This window comes from Peromyscus leucopus, chromosome 1 (assembly GCF_004664715.2).
Source record: "Peromyscus leucopus breed LL Stock chromosome 1, UCI_PerLeu_2.1, whole genome shotgun sequence".
Taxonomy (NCBI): Eukaryota; Metazoa; Chordata; class Mammalia; order Rodentia; family Cricetidae; genus Peromyscus; species Peromyscus leucopus.
Genome location: NC_051063.1, coordinates 58,169,518 through 58,186,083, shown reverse-complemented (window position 1 = coordinate 58,186,083; position 16,566 = coordinate 58,169,518). Strand labels below are relative to the sequence as shown.

Here is a 16,566-nt window from a genome sequence, read left to right as displayed (position 1 = left end):
GGACAGGGCGGGGCCGTTGTAGAGGGCAGGACTTCTCTCTTAGGGGACGGGGCGGGGCCTGCGCGGGGGCGGGACCTGTTTGGTGGGCGGGGCCGTGGCGGGCTCAGATGGCGGCAGCGCTGGGCGCCTAGGCGGGCGGGGGCCATGAGCGCCACCCGACCCCAGTTCAGTATCGATGATGCCTTCGAGCTGACCCTGGAGGACGCAGGGCCTGGTCCTGAGTCCAGCGGGGTCGCCCGCTTCGGGCCGCTGCACTTCGAGCGCCGGGCCAGGTTCGAGGTGGCTGATGAAGACAAGCAGTCCCGGCTGCGCTACCAGGTGAACGGCCCGGCCCATCTCACCCTCTTGTCCGGGATAGGGCGGGACCCCAGGCCGGCCCCGGAGAACCCTAATTTCCGGAGACTCTGCCTAGAGACCCCAGCGGAGTGGGAAACTTTCCCCCAGACGTGTCTGCTCATCCAGAATTATAATATCCTTGCCCTCTGAACTCCGAGTTCGGTCCCTATGCAGCTTTGGAGAGCCGCAAGCCCGGACTAGGAACTCAGACCTCAGCAGCATCAGTGGAAAGCCCACCCATCCTGGATACTGACACCCCATTACCACCCCTCCGGGTTTGGAGAGCACTCTGTTTCTAAACTAGACCTTGCCGGTCCTTCCAGCATCCCTTGATCCCAGGCCACATGACCTATGGAGAATCTGCATCCTGTCTGTTTTGAGAATCACCCTAGCAGTGGAGGTCACACACACATGATGTGTTTGCCCATCTCTTGACTCCAACTACACCATAAATCATTGTCCCAGATAGCCGCCCCCAGCCCTAGCGTTCTTTGAGACATAGGAACTAGAGACCTGTGCTCTGCTACACCAAATCCAGAGCTTCTCTATGTTGGGCCCCAGTAAAATCCTAAGAGCCCCATTTGGGTGGTCACCTGTTCCTGGGATCCATGCTGAGAGCCTGCCACCCACTCCTGCTGACTTCGGTGCCAAAGCCCCCAGTAGCCACCCTACTTCCTACCTGGGTTTCAGTTTCTGAATCATCAAACCGGTTGTGCTGGGAGGGCAGGGAGAGGAGAGAGCAGCTGCCAGGTATGCCAGGCAGAAGCTGTCTGGCTGCTTTTCTCCTCTCCCCAGAGGGGGAGTGGAAAGGCCCAAACAGAGCAACCTCTCTGAACCCTGTGTTCTGGAACAGAACCTGGAAAATGATGAGGATGGAGCCCAGGCCTCTCCAGAGCCCGATGGGGGAGTCAGCACAAGGTCAGAGCCAGGTGGGGACCCACCCTGCATCCCAAGACCCATGTCTCCGGCTCCTGTCTGCAGGAACCTGGCCAATCCCCACCCCGCTGCACTCTGTCCTATAAGGATTCCTAGCCCTCCTTCCCTCATGGGATCTCCTGTCCAGCTGGGTCACCTCACCTTATGCCCAGTGCCTGCAGCTTACCACTGCGAGGCTTTTTATCTCCTAGGAATCCTCAGTTTAACTCGGCCCCCACCTTCCCTTTTTCATTTCTCTTAACGCACACCCCACTTTATAATTTACCCTCACCCCCAACCTTGTCCCCTTTCGGGGCCCTCTGTCCTGCAGGGTTTCGCCTCAGTCCCTACAGACACCCTCATTTTATCTTGACTCTATCCTCTTCTTTATCTCCCCCTCTCCCCTCCCCATCCTTCTGTCCTTCAGGGATTCTGGGCACATGTCCATGCGTAGCTCTCAGTGGTCCTTCAGCACCATCAGCAGCACCACCCAGCGCTCCTACAATGCCTGCTGCAGGTGAGAGCCTCTCCCTTGGAGTTCAGCTTCTGCCTGCCAGCCAGCCCTGGCTCCCCACTGCCTCACCTCCTTGACTTGTGTCCATCCCTCTTGCTACCCAGCTGGACCCAACATCCTTTGATCCAGAAAAACAGACGGGTCGTTCTGGCCTCCTTTCTGCTCCTGCTGCTGGGGCTAGGTGAGTGTCCCAATGGCCTGTCTTCTCTCTCTCTCCCCTGAGCAGGCTCTGTCGCTGCTTGGCATGTTGGGCCTTCCTGTTACAACTGAGCAACTGGGGCTATGAGAGGATCAGCCTTAGGGTCCTGATCATCTGTCCAGAGAGCACCCAGGGTGACTGGAACCTGATTCAGTACTTTTTAAATCACTATTTCCTTTTTTTAAAAAGTTTTTAAAGCGGGGGCGGCGGTGGTGGCACACGCCTTTAATCCCAGCACTCAGGAGGCAGAGCCAGTCGGATCTCTGTGAGTTCGAGGCCAGCCTGGGCTACAGAGTGAGTTCCAGGAAAGGCGCAAAGCTACACAGAGAAACCCTGTCTTGGAAAAAAAAAGAGTTTTTTAAAGTTATTTTTAATATTTATTTTTTATGTATATATACCATGTCCTTGCAGTCTCCAGTAAAATCAGAAAAGGGAACTGGAGTTGTAGAGGGTTGTGAGCCACTGTGTGGGTGCTAACCAAACCTGGGTCCTCCGCAAGAGTAGTAAGTGCTCTTATGAGCCATCTCTCCAGCTCCCCTACCCCTTGGAGTTTTTTGAGACAGGGTCTCATGTAACCCAAAAGTGAAGTATGTTCTTGAACGTTTGATCATCCTGCCCGTACCTCCCACGTTCTGGGTTTACAGGTATGCATCACTACACCCAGCTTAGTTTATTTTATTTATTTATGTATTTATGTATCTATCTATCTATTGCTTTTTTGAGACATAGTTTGTCTGTGTAGACTTGGTTGTCCTGGAACTTGCTCTGTAGATCAGGCTGGCCTCAAACTCAAAGATCCTGCCTCCTGAGTGCTGGAACTAAAGGCTTGTGCCTCACCCCCCTCCCACACCCTACCCCATCTCCTCGCTACTTATTTCCTTTTTAAATTTAATCTGTTTAATCTACCATAGGACCAGAGAATGGAGAGGTAACAGCTTCCATTTAGTCTGTGTTGACTACGCCAGGTCCATTTCCCCCACCTTACAGAGGTGGCAAGTAAGAGGCAGGGACCAGAGCCTGTTCGTGAAGGCAGGCCAGTGCTCAGGACACTGGTGTCCCTGAGGCCAGGCATCAGGCCTGCTTCTTCTTCTTTGGGGTATGTGATCTAACCAGGACCTTTTTCTACCTCACATTGTTCAGTAGGGAAACTGAGACCCAGCACAGGCAGGTTTCACAGCCAGATATTTCTGACTTCTTTACGGGACGGAGATGCAAAGTCCCCAGAACATCCAGGGTTGAGATCAACAGGGGTCATAAGGAAGGACCAACTGTGGCTGCCACCCTGGGTCTCCTTTCCTTCCTTCTCCAGGAAGGTCAAAGGCCCCAGCCAGCTAGGTCTCCTGGCCAGAAATCCAACCTTCACCTCTAGGTGTTTGAGTGCAGGGCACAGAGCTGCCACTTGCCAGCACCACTGCAGGCCAGGCACTGGTGACACCTACTGCCAGCTTCTCCTCAACCCAGCAAAGCCAAGCATTGGCATTGGTAGCGTCCTGATTTTGGAAGTAAGGACACAGGCTCGGGCTGGAGAGGGGCTTCCTCAGGTTGCAGTTGGGAGGAAGATGAGCTGGGATTTAGACCCACACCTGTGACTGCCAAGGCTCATAGAGGTCACCAGAGAGCCACCAAGGGCTCTAGGGAATTAGAAAAAGATGTTTACTCTAACAGCAGAATCTGCAGCCCTAAGCTGGGTCAGGGAGTGAGTGTGAACCTCCTTCTGAGGTGCTCTTGGTAAAACATGATGTCTACCAAAGTCCTGGGTGGGGGCTGGGGAGATGGCTCAGAGGTTAAGAGCACTGGCTGCTCTTCCAGAGGTCCTGAGTTCAATTCTCAGCAACCACATGGTGGCTCACAACCATCTGTAATGAGATCTGGTGCCCTCTTCTGACATGCAGGCATGCGTGAAAGCAGAACACTGTATACATTTTTTAAAAAAGTCCATGGTGGCCCTGCAGGCCCCCTGGCTCCACCCTACCCCAAGAATCCTCGAGGACAGATACAGAAAAGTGGGTCTAGGTACGACCTGTCCACCAAAGGCCACATCCCTGCCTGGGACAGCAGGCCATCCCATACTTCTCCAGCCCAGATTCTTCTTGTTCAGTCTCATCAAGTGCTGGTGGTTCTTATAAAGCCTCGGGTTCCCTCCAGACTCTGAGTTCTCTCCTGAATTCTTTCTCTGCCTGAATGATGGCCCCGAGACAGCTTCTCCTGTGTCCCACTGGGGCGTGGTTTAGTTCATCAAGGCATCACATAGAATGCTTAGCCCGGGCCTGGCAGTACTGTTACTGCTCCCTGGACTGACTGGAGGCAGCTGCTTCAGGCTCCCACAGACCTCTTCCCGCACGTGGATCATAGCTTTCCGGGTCTCGTTGGTCCCTCCGGTAAGAAGGGCCATGAGACAAGGATCAATCTGCTTTTCTGTCACATTTATGTTTTCATTTGTGTGTCTGTGGGGTTGAAGGAGGATGCGTGCCACAGCCCAAGTGGGGTCAGAGTTATTGCACGATTCAGCTCTCTGCTTCCACCATGTGGGTCCAAGGGATTGAAGTTGAGTAGCTGGGCTTTATGACAAGCTCCCCACCCATCTGCCTTTTTTTCTGGAGGAAACAGGGTCTCTTTATGTAGCCCCAGTTGTCCTGGAACTCACTCTGTAGACCAGCTTGGTCTCACAGAGATCTGTCTGCCTCTCCCTCCTGAGTACTGGGATTAAAGGTATGCACTACCATGCCAGGCCCCTATCTGCCTTTTATGGTGGAATTCTTGGTACCAGGCATGCAGAGGGTGTTCCGTAAGTGTTTGTTGAGTGACTGAAAGGTCACACCAAACAGCAGTAAAAACTCCCATTTCATAGCTATTTCCCAGGCCCTGCCAAGTATGCCGCCCTGAAAACACAGCTTGGGGAGCATCCTGGGGAGGTATGCTGCCCAGAGGACAGCAGTTTAGGTGGGCGATGCATCAGGTGGGAGCCGGGCTGAGAGTCAGGTGTGGAAGATCCTGCCCTCACCCCGCCTGTCCTTCCCCTCCACGACCCCATGTGTGTGCAGTGCTCATCCTGGTCGGCGTGGGACTGGAGGTGGCCCCCTCTCCAGGTGAGCGCCCCTCCTGCCTGGGTCCTCAGCAAACCCTCCCAACTCCCAGCACGAATCAGCCACCTTCCAGGAGAGAGGGAGGCCTTCCCGGGCAGCCATCGCCCCCCGGAACCCCTAGTCCTGAGCTGTCCGTTTCTTCCCACCACAGGTGTCTCCAGCGCCATCTTCTTCGTGCCAGGCGTCCTGCTGTTAGTCCCGGGAGGTGAGAGTGGCGGGAGGTGGGGCGGGGCGGGCATGGGCGGGGCGGGGCCAGGCCCCCTTACTGACAGACACCGCCCCGCAGTCTACCACGTGATCTTCATCTACTGTGCCGTCAAGGGCCACCGGGGCTTCCAATTCTTCTACCTGCCCTACTTTGAGAAGTGAGCTGCAGCGGGCCAATGGGATACCAGAGATCCAAGGCCTCAGGCCACCTCCACATGTCCACAGGGCGGACCTCCAACCGACGCCCAGTTCTGTCCCTTTCGCCTGGAAGGAAAAGGCCCTCTGGGACCCTCACGACCACCGGCCCCCTCTGGATTCGCTCAGGAAGTTTGGGGCATGCCAGCCTGGGGATGTTGCCCCTTAACCTGATGTGTGCCTTAGTTTATTCCTGGGCCCTGGAATCCTGGGTTGGTGTAATTTTGTGCTAATAAAAGTGTCATTATCCCCAGCAGGGACCGTCACTTTTCTGTCCCACCAGGCCTGGCCCAGCCCACTAACAACCACAGCTCTCTTCTGCAGAGGTTTAGTAAAGGACCAGCTGGGGCTGTGGAGGACCACCAACCTCTCACGGCACCTAGGACAACCTGGCGATCTCCGCTGCGCCCAAGGTCACCATCATGTCCAGGGCAGAGCTGGATGAAGAAGTGGTCCCAGCCTCCCTGCCTGCAACCCTGAGGAGATTCAACTGTCTTCATCTGTGTAACAGACCAGCACCCATCCTAGGCCTTAGCAAAGGGCCCTGAGAGATGACGCAGGCCTGGGGGTCTGGAGGCTGGTATCCTGGTTCCAGCCGGGCTCTAGGGCCCGAGGCTGCCAGAGCCATCTCTAAATGTGGGTCATGTGGGACAGCAGTGCCCCTCCACCCACTGCCCTACTTCCTAGGCCCAGAGATTGGGAGCACAACTTCTCACAGAGCACCCCAGTGACAAGGAGACTTTCAGAGCCACCAAATGTTTGAAGCACCCACCATCTTAGATTTTTGGAAAATCTGGGCCTCTAATATCTGAAACTTAAACAAACAAAAACTAAACAAACAAAAAGCCCCAAATTCTGTAAGGAAATCTGAGTTCACGGTAGTTCTCATGAAACAAGCTGTGCCAAACACATCCCCAAATCAAGTCTTGGAATCCTTACTGCCTCGGTCCCATTTCATAGATGAGAAGCCCAAGGCCCCCAGTGTACAAGTGAGGACCAACTCACCAAGGACAAAAACACAACCCAAGCCCCTTCTAAAACTCAGGTAGAGGGGAAAAAATGGAACAAGGATGGTGTCCTCTGCAGGCCACCAAAAGACTAGCTGAGTGGGTGTTCTGTCTCCCAGACCAAAGCATGCGTGTCCACACAACAGGATGCTGCACACCTGAGTCCATGCCTTTACTGAAGGAGTGGACACCTAGTCTTTTGTTTTTCATGACAGGGTTTCTCTGTGTAGTTTTGGAGCCTGTCCTAGATCTTGCTCTGTAGACCAGGCTGGCCTCGAACTCACAGAGATCCGCCTGCCTCTGCCTCCCGGTGCTGGTATTAAAGGCGTGCACCACCACCACCACCACCACCACCACCACCACCACCACCACCACCTGACTTGGACACCTAGTCTTTTGACCCGCTCCTCTCCTGACCCACCCAGACCTTCCACCCTCAGACCTCCAGTCAGAACACCTTAAGTAACTCGCCACTCCACAACTAGCCGAGGCAAGGACTGATGCAGTTATACAATAAAGGTCTGGTGAGATAGATAGCCTAGCATTGAGGTACTTGCTGCCAAGCCTGGCAGCCTGAGTTCACTCCCTGGGACCCACATGATGGAAAGAGGATGGACTCCCACAATCTCTTTTCTGACCTCTGCATATGATCCTTGGGACGCACGCACGCACGCACGCACGCACGCTTGCACACAGTAAACCGAGAACTGGGGCTGGGAGATGGAGTGGTAGAGAGGCCTTGCTATGCGGTTGTGAGGATCTGAGTCAGAGTCTGGAACATACATAAAGCCAGATGCAGTAGTGGATGTGTCATCCCAGCTCCTATGGAGAAGGGATGTGGAGGCAGGAGAATCCCTGGAAGCTTGCAGGCCTGGTATCTGAAGTTCCAAGACAGCAAGAGCTGCACCTTTCCAGTGGAAGGTGCTGACCAGCTGAGGTTTTCTTCTGATCTCTACGTCTGTGCTATGGCATCCTCATGCCCCATGCCCAGATTTTTTTAATTTTAGATTTATTACTTTTTTTTAAATTTTGTGTGACTGCGTGTTTTGCCTGCATGCATGTCTGTGGACCACATGTATGCCTAGTGCCCATGGAGGTAGTGAACCTCCACGTGGATACCGGGAATTAAACCCAGGGCCTTTGCAAGAACCACCGCACCAGCTCTCCAGCCTGATTTGTTTTTTAACTAGCCAAGTGAGAAAGACAAAATCCAAGCCCACAGTGTGTATTATCAGCACATTCACACAGTTATAGTCCAATAATCACAATGAGAACAAAGAAAGCGAAGGAAAATTTTAAAACTGTTCATGAAGCGGGTAAGATGGCTCATTGAGTCAAAGCACCATTACACATTCCTAACAGCTTGCGTCCAGTCCCCAGATCTACTGCTGAAAGACAGAACTGACCCCCAGAATTGTCCTCCATCTGTGCGCCCTGGCAGGCACTCACTTGTACTCACAAACAATAATAATGGTTTTTTTAAAGACAGTTTCTCTGTGTACCCCGACTGGCCTGGAGCTTGCTATGTAGACCAGATTGGCCTTGAATTCACAGAGATCTACCTGCCTCTGTCTTCCCAGGGCTGGGATTAAAGATATGTACCACCATGGCTTAAAAAAAAAAAAAAAAATTAAGTGAGTAGACTCAATTGTGATTCCATTCTTTGACCCAGTATGCAGCACTTAAAACTGTATTGTAACCAGTGAGCTTTCTTCGTTTGTTACAATTGCATTACTTATTTGGGAGTAGAGATTCACACATGCAACATGCCGTGTGTACAGCTGTGCGAGTCTGAGTCCGTTCTCTCCTTCCGCATGTGGATCGCAGGGCCCGAACTCCGTCTTCACACTTGGCACCTTCACCTCCTGAGCCGTCTCACTGGGCCTTCTTTTTCATTCTTGCCTTTTTTAGTGAGGCACTCAAGCCCAGGACCTTGCCAGGGCTTGGCAGGCACTGTGCCATGAAGTCACACTCCAACCCAGAGCTTCTTTTTATTGGTTAACCGATCTAACCCAGACGGCGCTGGCCACGGCTCTTCTCAAAGAATGCTGGAGACCTAAACTCTAGACACTCTAAACAATGTTTCTTTATCGTGAAGCACACTGATAGGAGGCATAAATGTTTTCTCAGTGGCTGTGGGTGGCTGGTGCATGCCTTCACTCCCAGCATTTGGGAGCGGGACAGAGGCAAAGAGGGTCTCTGTGAGTTCCAGGCCAGCCACAAAGGACAGCTACCCTGTCTCAAAGGAGAAAGAAAAAAAAAAAAAGCTTTTCCTCAGACTTCTAGTGTAAATCAAAATTCTTCATTTCCCCCCTTGCCTCCTCTGTTGGACTTTTGAATGGTATATTCTGTGTGTGTTACCTTCCAGGCTAACCTTAAGTGACGTCCACTCAAATGGGTGTCCGTCACGGCCGAGTGTGAGAGCCCAGGCCCGCAAGCCTCAATCCAGGACTGAATCCTTCGGTGTCAGCTCCCCCAAGGCCCCACATTGAGCTCCCCAAGCTTTGGCGACCTCAGAACAGCCCCTCCTTTCCAGTTCTTTCGGTGTTGGACCGTCTAACCCTCTTTCCTTGGCCTCCTCTACTGAGATTATGAGCATGTCCTGCCACACCCAGATTCACATTCACTTTTCATTCATGACAGAGGGTGGTGGGGCGGTGGGGGGGGTTGACAGAGCATGCACATGCCAGAGAACAACTTTGTGAAGTTGGTTCTCTCCTTCCATCACGAGAATTTTATTTATTTATTTATTTATTTATTTATTTATTTATTTATTTAGGTTTTTTGAAACAAGGTTTCTCTATGTAGCCTGGCTGTCTTGGAACTCACTATTGTAGACCAGGCTGGCCTTAAACTCATAGAGATCCACCTGCCTCTGCCTCTGCCTCTGCCTCTGCCTCTGCCTCTGCCTCTGCCTCTGCCTCTGCCTCCCAAATGCTAGGATTAAAGGAAGGCACCACCACCGCCCAGCCCTCAAGGATCCTATTCAGGCTTGGTGGCAGGAGCTTTTATCTGCTCAGCCATGTTACCTGGCCCAAGTTCATTTTTTCAAAGCAGCACTTTATACACGTAAGTAGTGGGAAATGATCTGGTCACCCTCTCAATCTACCATGTCCTAGGAATTCCCCCACAGCACACTCTGCCTGATTTCTTGGAATGCAGCCAATGCTGGGGAACTCCAGGATCTGGAGAGATTCGAATCTTGTTCTCCACTGAGAACCCCAGCCAGCGGCGGTTTTTCCCTCCACAGCTTGGGAGTGGGAGAAAAAGACAAGAGGGCAGACACTGGAGTCGGTCGGCCCGGGCGCGGTCATGGTAGAAGCAGCCTACAGTTGGGGAGAATCTCTCCATCCTGGGGAAGGGTGTGGTCGTCTGGTTCCTGCCGGTATCTGGGCCTCAGGGGCAGTAGGTTGTCCCTGCAGGTGCCTCAGCCAGTAGATAGCATCATTACAAATTCTGCAGGAGAGACAGGTCAGGGAAGGCCAACCCAGGTCAGGGATGGAGGAGGTTCAAAGTGCTAGAGGCATGGGAGAGGCGTCTGTGTGGGTGACTCACCATCGAAGTCTATGGTGCCATCCCCATTGAGGTCCATCTCCCGCAACATCTCATCCAGCTCAGTGCCCTCTAGTGGCTCCCCCAGCAGAGCTGGTGCGGCCTGCCGGAGCTCTGCCACTGTGATCCGGCCATCCCTGTCCTTGTCAAACTGTCAAGACAGGAGTCCGAGCAGGGCTCCTACCCACGTTGTCTCCCTAAGTGGCTCTTCTTGTTTTCTTTCTTTCTTCCTTCCTTCCTTCCTTCCTTCTTTCCTTCCTTCCTTCCTTCCTTCCTTCCTTCCTTTCTTTTTTTATTTGAGATAGGGTCTCACTATGTCATCCTGCCCAGGCTGGTCTCAAATTCACGGTTTCTCTTGCCTCTGCCTCCCAAGTGCTGGGGTTAAAAGCATGGGCCCACATGCTTGGCCTTCTTGGGTTGCTTTAGTTGGTTGGTTTATATTGTTGAGACAGTGTCTCATGAAGACCTGGCTGGCCTCAGACTCACTATGTAGCGGAGTATAGCCTTGACTCCTCAGCCTCCTGCCTTCGCCATCTCCCAAGGCTTTGGATTACATGTGTACCACCATGCCCTGGTTTCGTTTGTTGCAAAGGATTGAACCCAGGGCTTTGTGCATACTAAGTATTCACTTTACCAACTGAACTACACCCTATTCTTGGCTCTACTCCTGCCACTGCCTGATCCAGGGCAATGATGCTTCCCACCAGGTATCTAACCCTTCCCATCCTCAGGAGTCAGGACTGCCTCCTAAAGGAGGATTCTCTGATTGAAGACCTTATGGGAATAAGCCAAGCCCTCTCTACCTGTCCCCAGACCCTAGTCCTGCCTCTCTGGGTCTCCTGAAGGTCCATGCTTGCCGCCATGTGCACTCCTTACCTCTCGGAAGGCGATGCGGAGCTCTCGTACACCCAACATGTGAGCTGTCTCCTCCCTCAGCTTTGGGCTTATCAGCTCCACAAACTCTTCAAAATCCACAAAGCCACCCACTGTGGACCCAAGCAGAGCATCACAATCTACTCAGTGAGATGCTACATTTTCTGTCTTCCCACCAGGGCTCTGAGCTCAGGAAGGCTCACCTAGGTCCTTGCTCAAAGAGGGGTTTGTTTCTTGGCTATTGTGGGGGGTCAGAGATGCTCCTGTTCTCCATGAAGCCCCAGTGGGTCAGAAAGAGACCTGGCTTCAGAGAAGGCAGCCCAAGTTCAAATCCTGTTGCTGTTTGAGGTTTTGGGTGGCTTACCAACCCTCTTGTTCTCACCCTGGGATGGGCCTGGAAGAAGGTACTCCTCAGAGCAGTGCTCTAGCTGAGTAGAGCTAAGCAGGAAGCTCTAAACTGTTGTGAAATATTTGTACACTGTGAATATGTGTCACTGTGATTGGTTTAATAAAGAGATGAATGGCCAATAGCTAGGCAGGAAGAAGTTAGGCGGGACTTCCAGGGACAGAGAGGACTCTGGGAAAAAGAAAGGCAGAGTCACCAGTCAGACACAGAGGAAGCATCATGGACAGTATGGAGAGATGAGATAATGAGCCACATGACAGAACATAGATTACAACAAATGGGTTAATTTAAGTTATAAGAGCTAGTGGGACAAGCCTAAGCTAAGATCACACTTTCACAATTAATAATAAGTCTTTGTGCCATTATTTAGGGCTAGTAGTGGGAAAGAAAGCCATCTACACACTAAATACCTTCTAAAAGCACTGCCGTGCCATTGTTAGACCTTCATTTCTAAAATGTCACTAGTCCCCTACAACTCCAAGGGACAAGTAAGAACTTTACGGGAAAAGAGATGCATGACCCTAGAATGTGCATTGTGCTTTTTGAGGCATGATCTCTATTCAGTCTTCACTGGCCTGGAGCTCACTATGTAGAACAGGCTGGCCTTGAACTCACAGAGATCCTCCTGCCTCTGCTTCCCCAGAGGCATTATTAAAGGCGTGTGCCACCATGCCTAGCTCTGGTTAATTTTTTTGTGTGTCATCTTGACATAAGCTAGGGTCATTTAGGAAGAGAAATTTCAATTGAGGAAATGCCTTCCTCAGAGTGGCCCATAGGCGAGTCTGTGGGACATTTGCTTGATTAATGATTGATGTGAGAGGGCCCAGTCCATCATGAGTGGTACCACTCCTGGGAAGGTGGTCCTGGGAGGTATAAGAAAGGTAGCCAAACAGGCGCCTGGAGAGCAAGCCAGTCAGCAGCATTTCCCTACAGTTTCTGTTTCAGTTCCTGCCTCCAGGTTCCTGACTTGAGTTCCTGCTCTGACTTCCCTCAACGATAGATTGCAAGTTGTAATACAAATAAACCCTTTTCTCTCCAAGTTGCTTTTGGTCATGGTATTGATCACCACAATAGAAAGCAAGCCAGGATGTGTACATCGATGGCAAATCCCATGCTCATTTTGGAAATTATTGTAAAATGAAAGAACCAAAAGCAGCAGGTGGCTCCAAGGAATAAAGATGCCCGTCACCAAACCTGATGACCGTAGCTCTCTGGGACCCACATGATAGAAGAACTCAATCCCAACAGCTCTATTCTGACCTCCAAATGCACACTATGGCACACACATCCTCCACTAATCATAACTAAAATTAAAATAACATGACTGTGGCCTGCCCGCCCGCCCTCTAGGTAAGCAGGCTGGCTCCCAAACCAGTCACCCGGCGGGGCTCCACCACTGACTGCGCATCTTCACGTGCTGTGACACTTCCAAGAGCTCCATCTCCGTGGGCATGTAGCCCAGCGTCCGCATGCAGTCACCCAGCTCCCGGTAGCCGATGTAGCCATCCTGGTCAGTGTCAAACTCCTCAAAGGCAGCCTGAAGCTCTGTAGGGTTAGCAGAAGTCAGACCAGGAAGCCAGGCCCAGGGTCACCTTCCACCTCCCAGCAACAGTGAGAGACACTCACCCTCCAACTCCTCAGGGCCCAGTTCACGATCCTGTAGAGGAATAAGCCAACATGTCCCCATTGGCCACAGCTCCTCCAACCCCTCCAAGTTCACTGTGCAGGGCTGGCCCCGCCAAAGCAGCTGAAAGACGGCTAAAATGGAGCCGGGCAGTGGTGGCGCACGCCTTTGATCCCAGCACTGGGGAGGCAGAGGCAGGCGATCTCTGTGAGTTTGAGGCCAGCCTGGTCTACAGAGCTAGATCGAGGACAGGCACCAAAACTACACAGAGAAACCCTGTCTCAAACAACAACAACAACAACAAAACAAACAAACAAACAAAACGGCTAAAATCCTACAGAGCTACCTTTTCTCATGCTCTTGGAGCTTCAAATAAATTCTCCAAGATGTCTGGTGTGAGGCCCAAAACCAACTTTGTCCTGAATTGCCTGCCCCCCACCCCCGGTCTGGGGTACAAGAAGCCACAACTCTGCCCTGTCCTGTCTTTCCCAATCTGGCACAAAAAGCAGGAGGCCTGGACAGGTAGGGATAAAGATAAGGAAAGTTAGCCTCAATCCCCCACCCCCATACCCCCGACCTTTCCAAAGATGCGGTTGAGCAGGGGCCCATAAGTCCTTTGGGCAGCGTCCTGCTGGGGGTCAGGACGATGTCGGTGGGACTGTCGGTGAGAGGCTTGTCCAGGCGGTCCTGAGGATGGCTCATCCTGCCCCGCTCTGGTCTTTGGGGGGTTCTTGCTGCTTCCTGAGGCCTCAGAGCCCTGGCCAGAGGCCTGCTTTCCAGAACTGGCCTTCTGAGACCCTGGCAGCCGCCTCTCCTTCTTGCTCCTTCTCCTGGTCAAGGTGGAGCCCTCAGCGGCACTCCCAGGAGATACAACTCCTCCAGGGGTCTTCTGGGGGTCCGGAACCAGCTGTGGGCCATGCTCTGTTGCCATGTAGAGGATGACGGGACTCAGTGAGGCTGCTCCCTGGAGTGCCCTTGGTTCTCAGGGCCCAGAAAGCTGCTTATAGCCCTCCAGGCTTGAGTTGATCACCTGGGATCCACAGTGAGGGGGATTAGGGTAAATGAGTCAGGCAGCCAGCCTAATCCCTGCCCTCTGCCCCAGAGTAGCCTGGCAGCACCAGATGGGTCTTGAAAACTGTTCTCAGGAGTGAGGGTGCCAGGACACAGCAGCTGCAGTGAGCTCATACTTAAGCTCAGCCACTTATCTAGTAGAAGCAGCCAATGTATCCTTCCAAGTCTCAGTTTACCCATCTGTGAAATGGGGGCACACTGCTGCAGCGTTAAGCACTCGTCCCAGAGTGCGACGTGGCTGAACTTAGTGCAGCAAAGCCCAGCAAAGGCCCCTTTGGCAGGAGGAGGAATACCGGAAAAGGCTGAGAGTTGTCACCTTGGGTCGTCCATGGAGCGACATCCTAGTTGGGGCAGAGGGCAAATGGAACTTTAGAAAAGAGGCCTTGGATGCTGACAGGGGCGTGGGGATGACACCGCATGCCCTGGGCCTTAGGAGCTCCTGCAGAGGGTCTCCATTATCTAACCCTGTTGGGATGGGGGGCCCTGGCTGGTGACTTAGCCCTTGGGGCCACGGTTAGGGTTTCCCAGAGAGCAGACCCATGAATGATTGATGCTCCCTCAGCTTGGGTTTCCTGCCTGTCTGCCTTCATATTGCCACCGGGCGCCATGCGGCAGGCCCCATCGTGGGGCTGGCTGGTGGCTGGACCTTGGGCAAGCAGGCCGCACCCTGCTCCTTCTACCCGGCCTGCACCTCCCAGGTAAGCCAGGCAATGCTGCAGGCCCGGAGGGAGGGGTATCCAGGCTCTGGGGCCAGCAGAGCCGAAACCCATAGAGGAGACCCTGCCGAGAGAGAGGTGGGGGTGGGGGGCCGTGGGGACAGCGGCTGCGACCACGGGTCCAGGTGTGATCAGGGGTGCTCCATAGGTAGCCAGTCCCTCTCCACTGCAAAGGGATGCTTTCTTCCCTCCACCAGCTGGGGGAGGTAGAGTAAGGACAGCAGAAGGCGCTTGGGACTCCTGCCTGGGTGTGTCCCTCCCCCACTTCATTGTGACCATCCTGCGGAGTCCCCTGCTCCTCCCCACAGCAGCCCACTGCTCCTCCTCTACACAGCAGCCCACTGCTCCTCCTCCGCACAGCAGCCCACTGCTCCTCCTCTCACAGCAGCCCACTGCTCCTCCTCTACACAGCAGTCCACTGCTCCTCCTCCGCACAGCAGCCCACTGCTCCTCTACACAGCAGCCCACTGCTCCTCCTCTACACAGCAGCCCACTGCTCCTCCTCCACACAGCAGCTCCACTGCTCCTCCTCCACACAGCAGTCCACTGCTCCTCTACACAGCAGCCCACTGCTCCTCCTCCGCACAGCAGCCCACTGCTCCTCCTCTACACAGCAGTCCACTGCTCCTCCTCCACACAGCAGCCCACTGCTCCTCCTCTCACACAGCAGCCCACTGCTCCTCCTACACATCACAGCAAGTCCCACTGCTCCTCTACACACAGCAGAACAGCAGTCCACTGCTCCTCCTCCACACAGCAGCCCACTGCCCCTCCCCCCGCCCCTCCTCTCTACACAGCAGCCACTGCTCCTCCTACACACAGCAGCCCACTGCTCCTCCCCCCCCCCTGCCCTCCTCACAGCAGCCCACTGCTCCTCTACACAGCAGCCCACTGCTCCTCCACACAGCAGCCCACTGCTCCTCCTCTACACAGCAGCCCACTGCTCCTCCTCTACACAGCAGTCCACTGCTCCTCCACACAGCAGCCCACTGCTCCTCCTCTACACAGCAGCCCACTGCTCCTCCTCTGCACAGCAGCCCACTGCCTCCTCTACACAGCAGCCCACTGCTCCTCCTCTCCACACAGCAGTCCACTGCTCCTCCACACAGCAGCCCACTGCTCCTCCTCTACACAGCAGCCCACTGCTCCTCCTCTACACAGCAGTCCACTGCTCCTCTCACACAGCAGCCCACTGCTCCTCCTCACACAGCAGTCCCACTGCTCCTCCACACAGCAGTCCACTGCTCCTCCTCCACACAGCAGCCCACTGCTCCTCCTCTCACACAGCAGCCCACTGCTCCTCTCACACAGCAGCCCACTGCTCCTCCTCTACACAGCAGCCCACTGCTCCTCTACACAGCAGCCACTGCTCCTCTACACAGCAGCCCACTGCTCCTCTCCCACAGCAGCCCACTGCTCCTCTACACGCAGCCCACTGCTCCTCTCTACACAGCAGTCCACTGCTCCCTCCTCTACACAGCAGTCCACTGCTCCTCCTCTACACAGCAGCCCACTGCTCCTCCTCCACCAGACAGCAGCCCACTGCTCCTCCTCTACACAGCAGTCCCACTGCTCCTCCTACACAGCAGCCCACTGCTCCTCCTCTACACAGCAGTCCACTGCTCCTCCTCTACACAGCAGCCCACTGCTCTCTCTACCAGCATCACGCTCTACACAGCAGCCACTGCTCTCCCCAGCCCCCTGCTCCTCTACACAGCAGTCCACTGCTCTCCTCTACACAGCAGCCCACTGCTCCCTCCTCTCTACACAGCAGTCCACTGCTCCTCCCTACACACAGCCCTCTCCTCCCTACCAGCCCCTGCTCCTCCTCACAGCACCCACTGCTCCTCCTCTACACAGCAGCCACT

General features: G+C 53.9%; 2 protein-coding genes across 5 annotated transcripts; one reads left to right on the top strand and one right to left on the bottom strand.

Moving 5' to 3' along the window:
• The first annotated feature begins 26 nt into the window (after window positions 1–26).
• Tmem134 (transmembrane protein 134) lies at window positions 27–5,705 on the top strand. Of its 4 annotated transcripts, none has more exons than XM_037208472.1 (7): window positions 27–318; window positions 1,190–1,254; window positions 1,679–1,768; window positions 1,870–1,946; window positions 5,006–5,050; window positions 5,199–5,252; window positions 5,480–5,705. In XM_037208472.1, exons 1-7 carry the CDS (start codon window positions 145–147, stop codon window positions 5,680–5,682), a joined length of 708 nt encoding a protein of 235 aa, XP_037064367.1. In that variant the 5' UTR covers window positions 27–144; the 3' UTR covers window positions 5,683–5,705. The 4 variants fall into 4 exon arrangements, with proteins under 4 accessions (XP_037064367.1, XP_037064369.1, XP_028727696.1 ...); XM_028871852.2 differs by having other exon boundaries at window positions 29–318; window positions 5,334–5,705; XM_037208474.1 differs by lacking the exon at window positions 5,006–5,050.
• Window positions 5,706–9,759: 4,054 nt separating this feature from the next.
• On the bottom strand, window positions 9,760–13,842 carry Cabp4 (calcium binding protein 4). Its single transcript, XM_028872639.2, has 6 exons — window positions 13,489–13,842; window positions 12,914–12,944; window positions 12,689–12,832; window positions 10,885–10,994; window positions 10,012–10,159; window positions 9,760–9,912 (listed from the first exon to the last, which is right to left on the bottom strand). Exons 1-6 carry the CDS (start codon window positions 13,840–13,842, stop codon window positions 9,884–9,886), a joined length of 816 nt encoding a protein of 271 aa, XP_028728472.1. The 3' UTR covers window positions 9,760–9,883.
• Between the last annotated feature and the right edge of the window lie 2,724 nt (window positions 13,843–16,566).

Coding starts and splice junctions, on each gene's coding strand:
- Cabp4 (XM_028872639.2), bottom strand. CDS start 13,842: ATGGCAACAGAGCATGGCCCACAGCTGGTTCCGGACCCCCAGAAGACC. Junction 12,945..13,488: donor TCAACCGCATCTTTGGAAAG/GTCGGGGGTATG, acceptor ATTCCTCTACAG/GATCGTGAACTGGGCCCTGA. Junction 12,833..12,913: donor GGGCCCTGAGGAGTTGGAGG/GTGAGTGTCTCT, acceptor CTAACCCTACAG/AGCTTCAGGCTGCCTTTGAG.
- Tmem134 (XM_037208472.1), top strand. CDS start 145: ATGAGCGCCACCCGACCCCAGTTCAGTATCGATGATGCCTTCGAGCTG. Junction 1,255..1,678: donor GATGGGGGAGTCAGCACAAG/GTCAGAGCCAGG, acceptor TCTGTCCTTCAG/GGATTCTGGGCACATGTCCA. Junction 5,051..5,198: donor GGAGGTGGCCCCCTCTCCAG/GTGAGCGCCCCT, acceptor TTCCCACCACAG/GTGTCTCCAGCGCCATCTTC.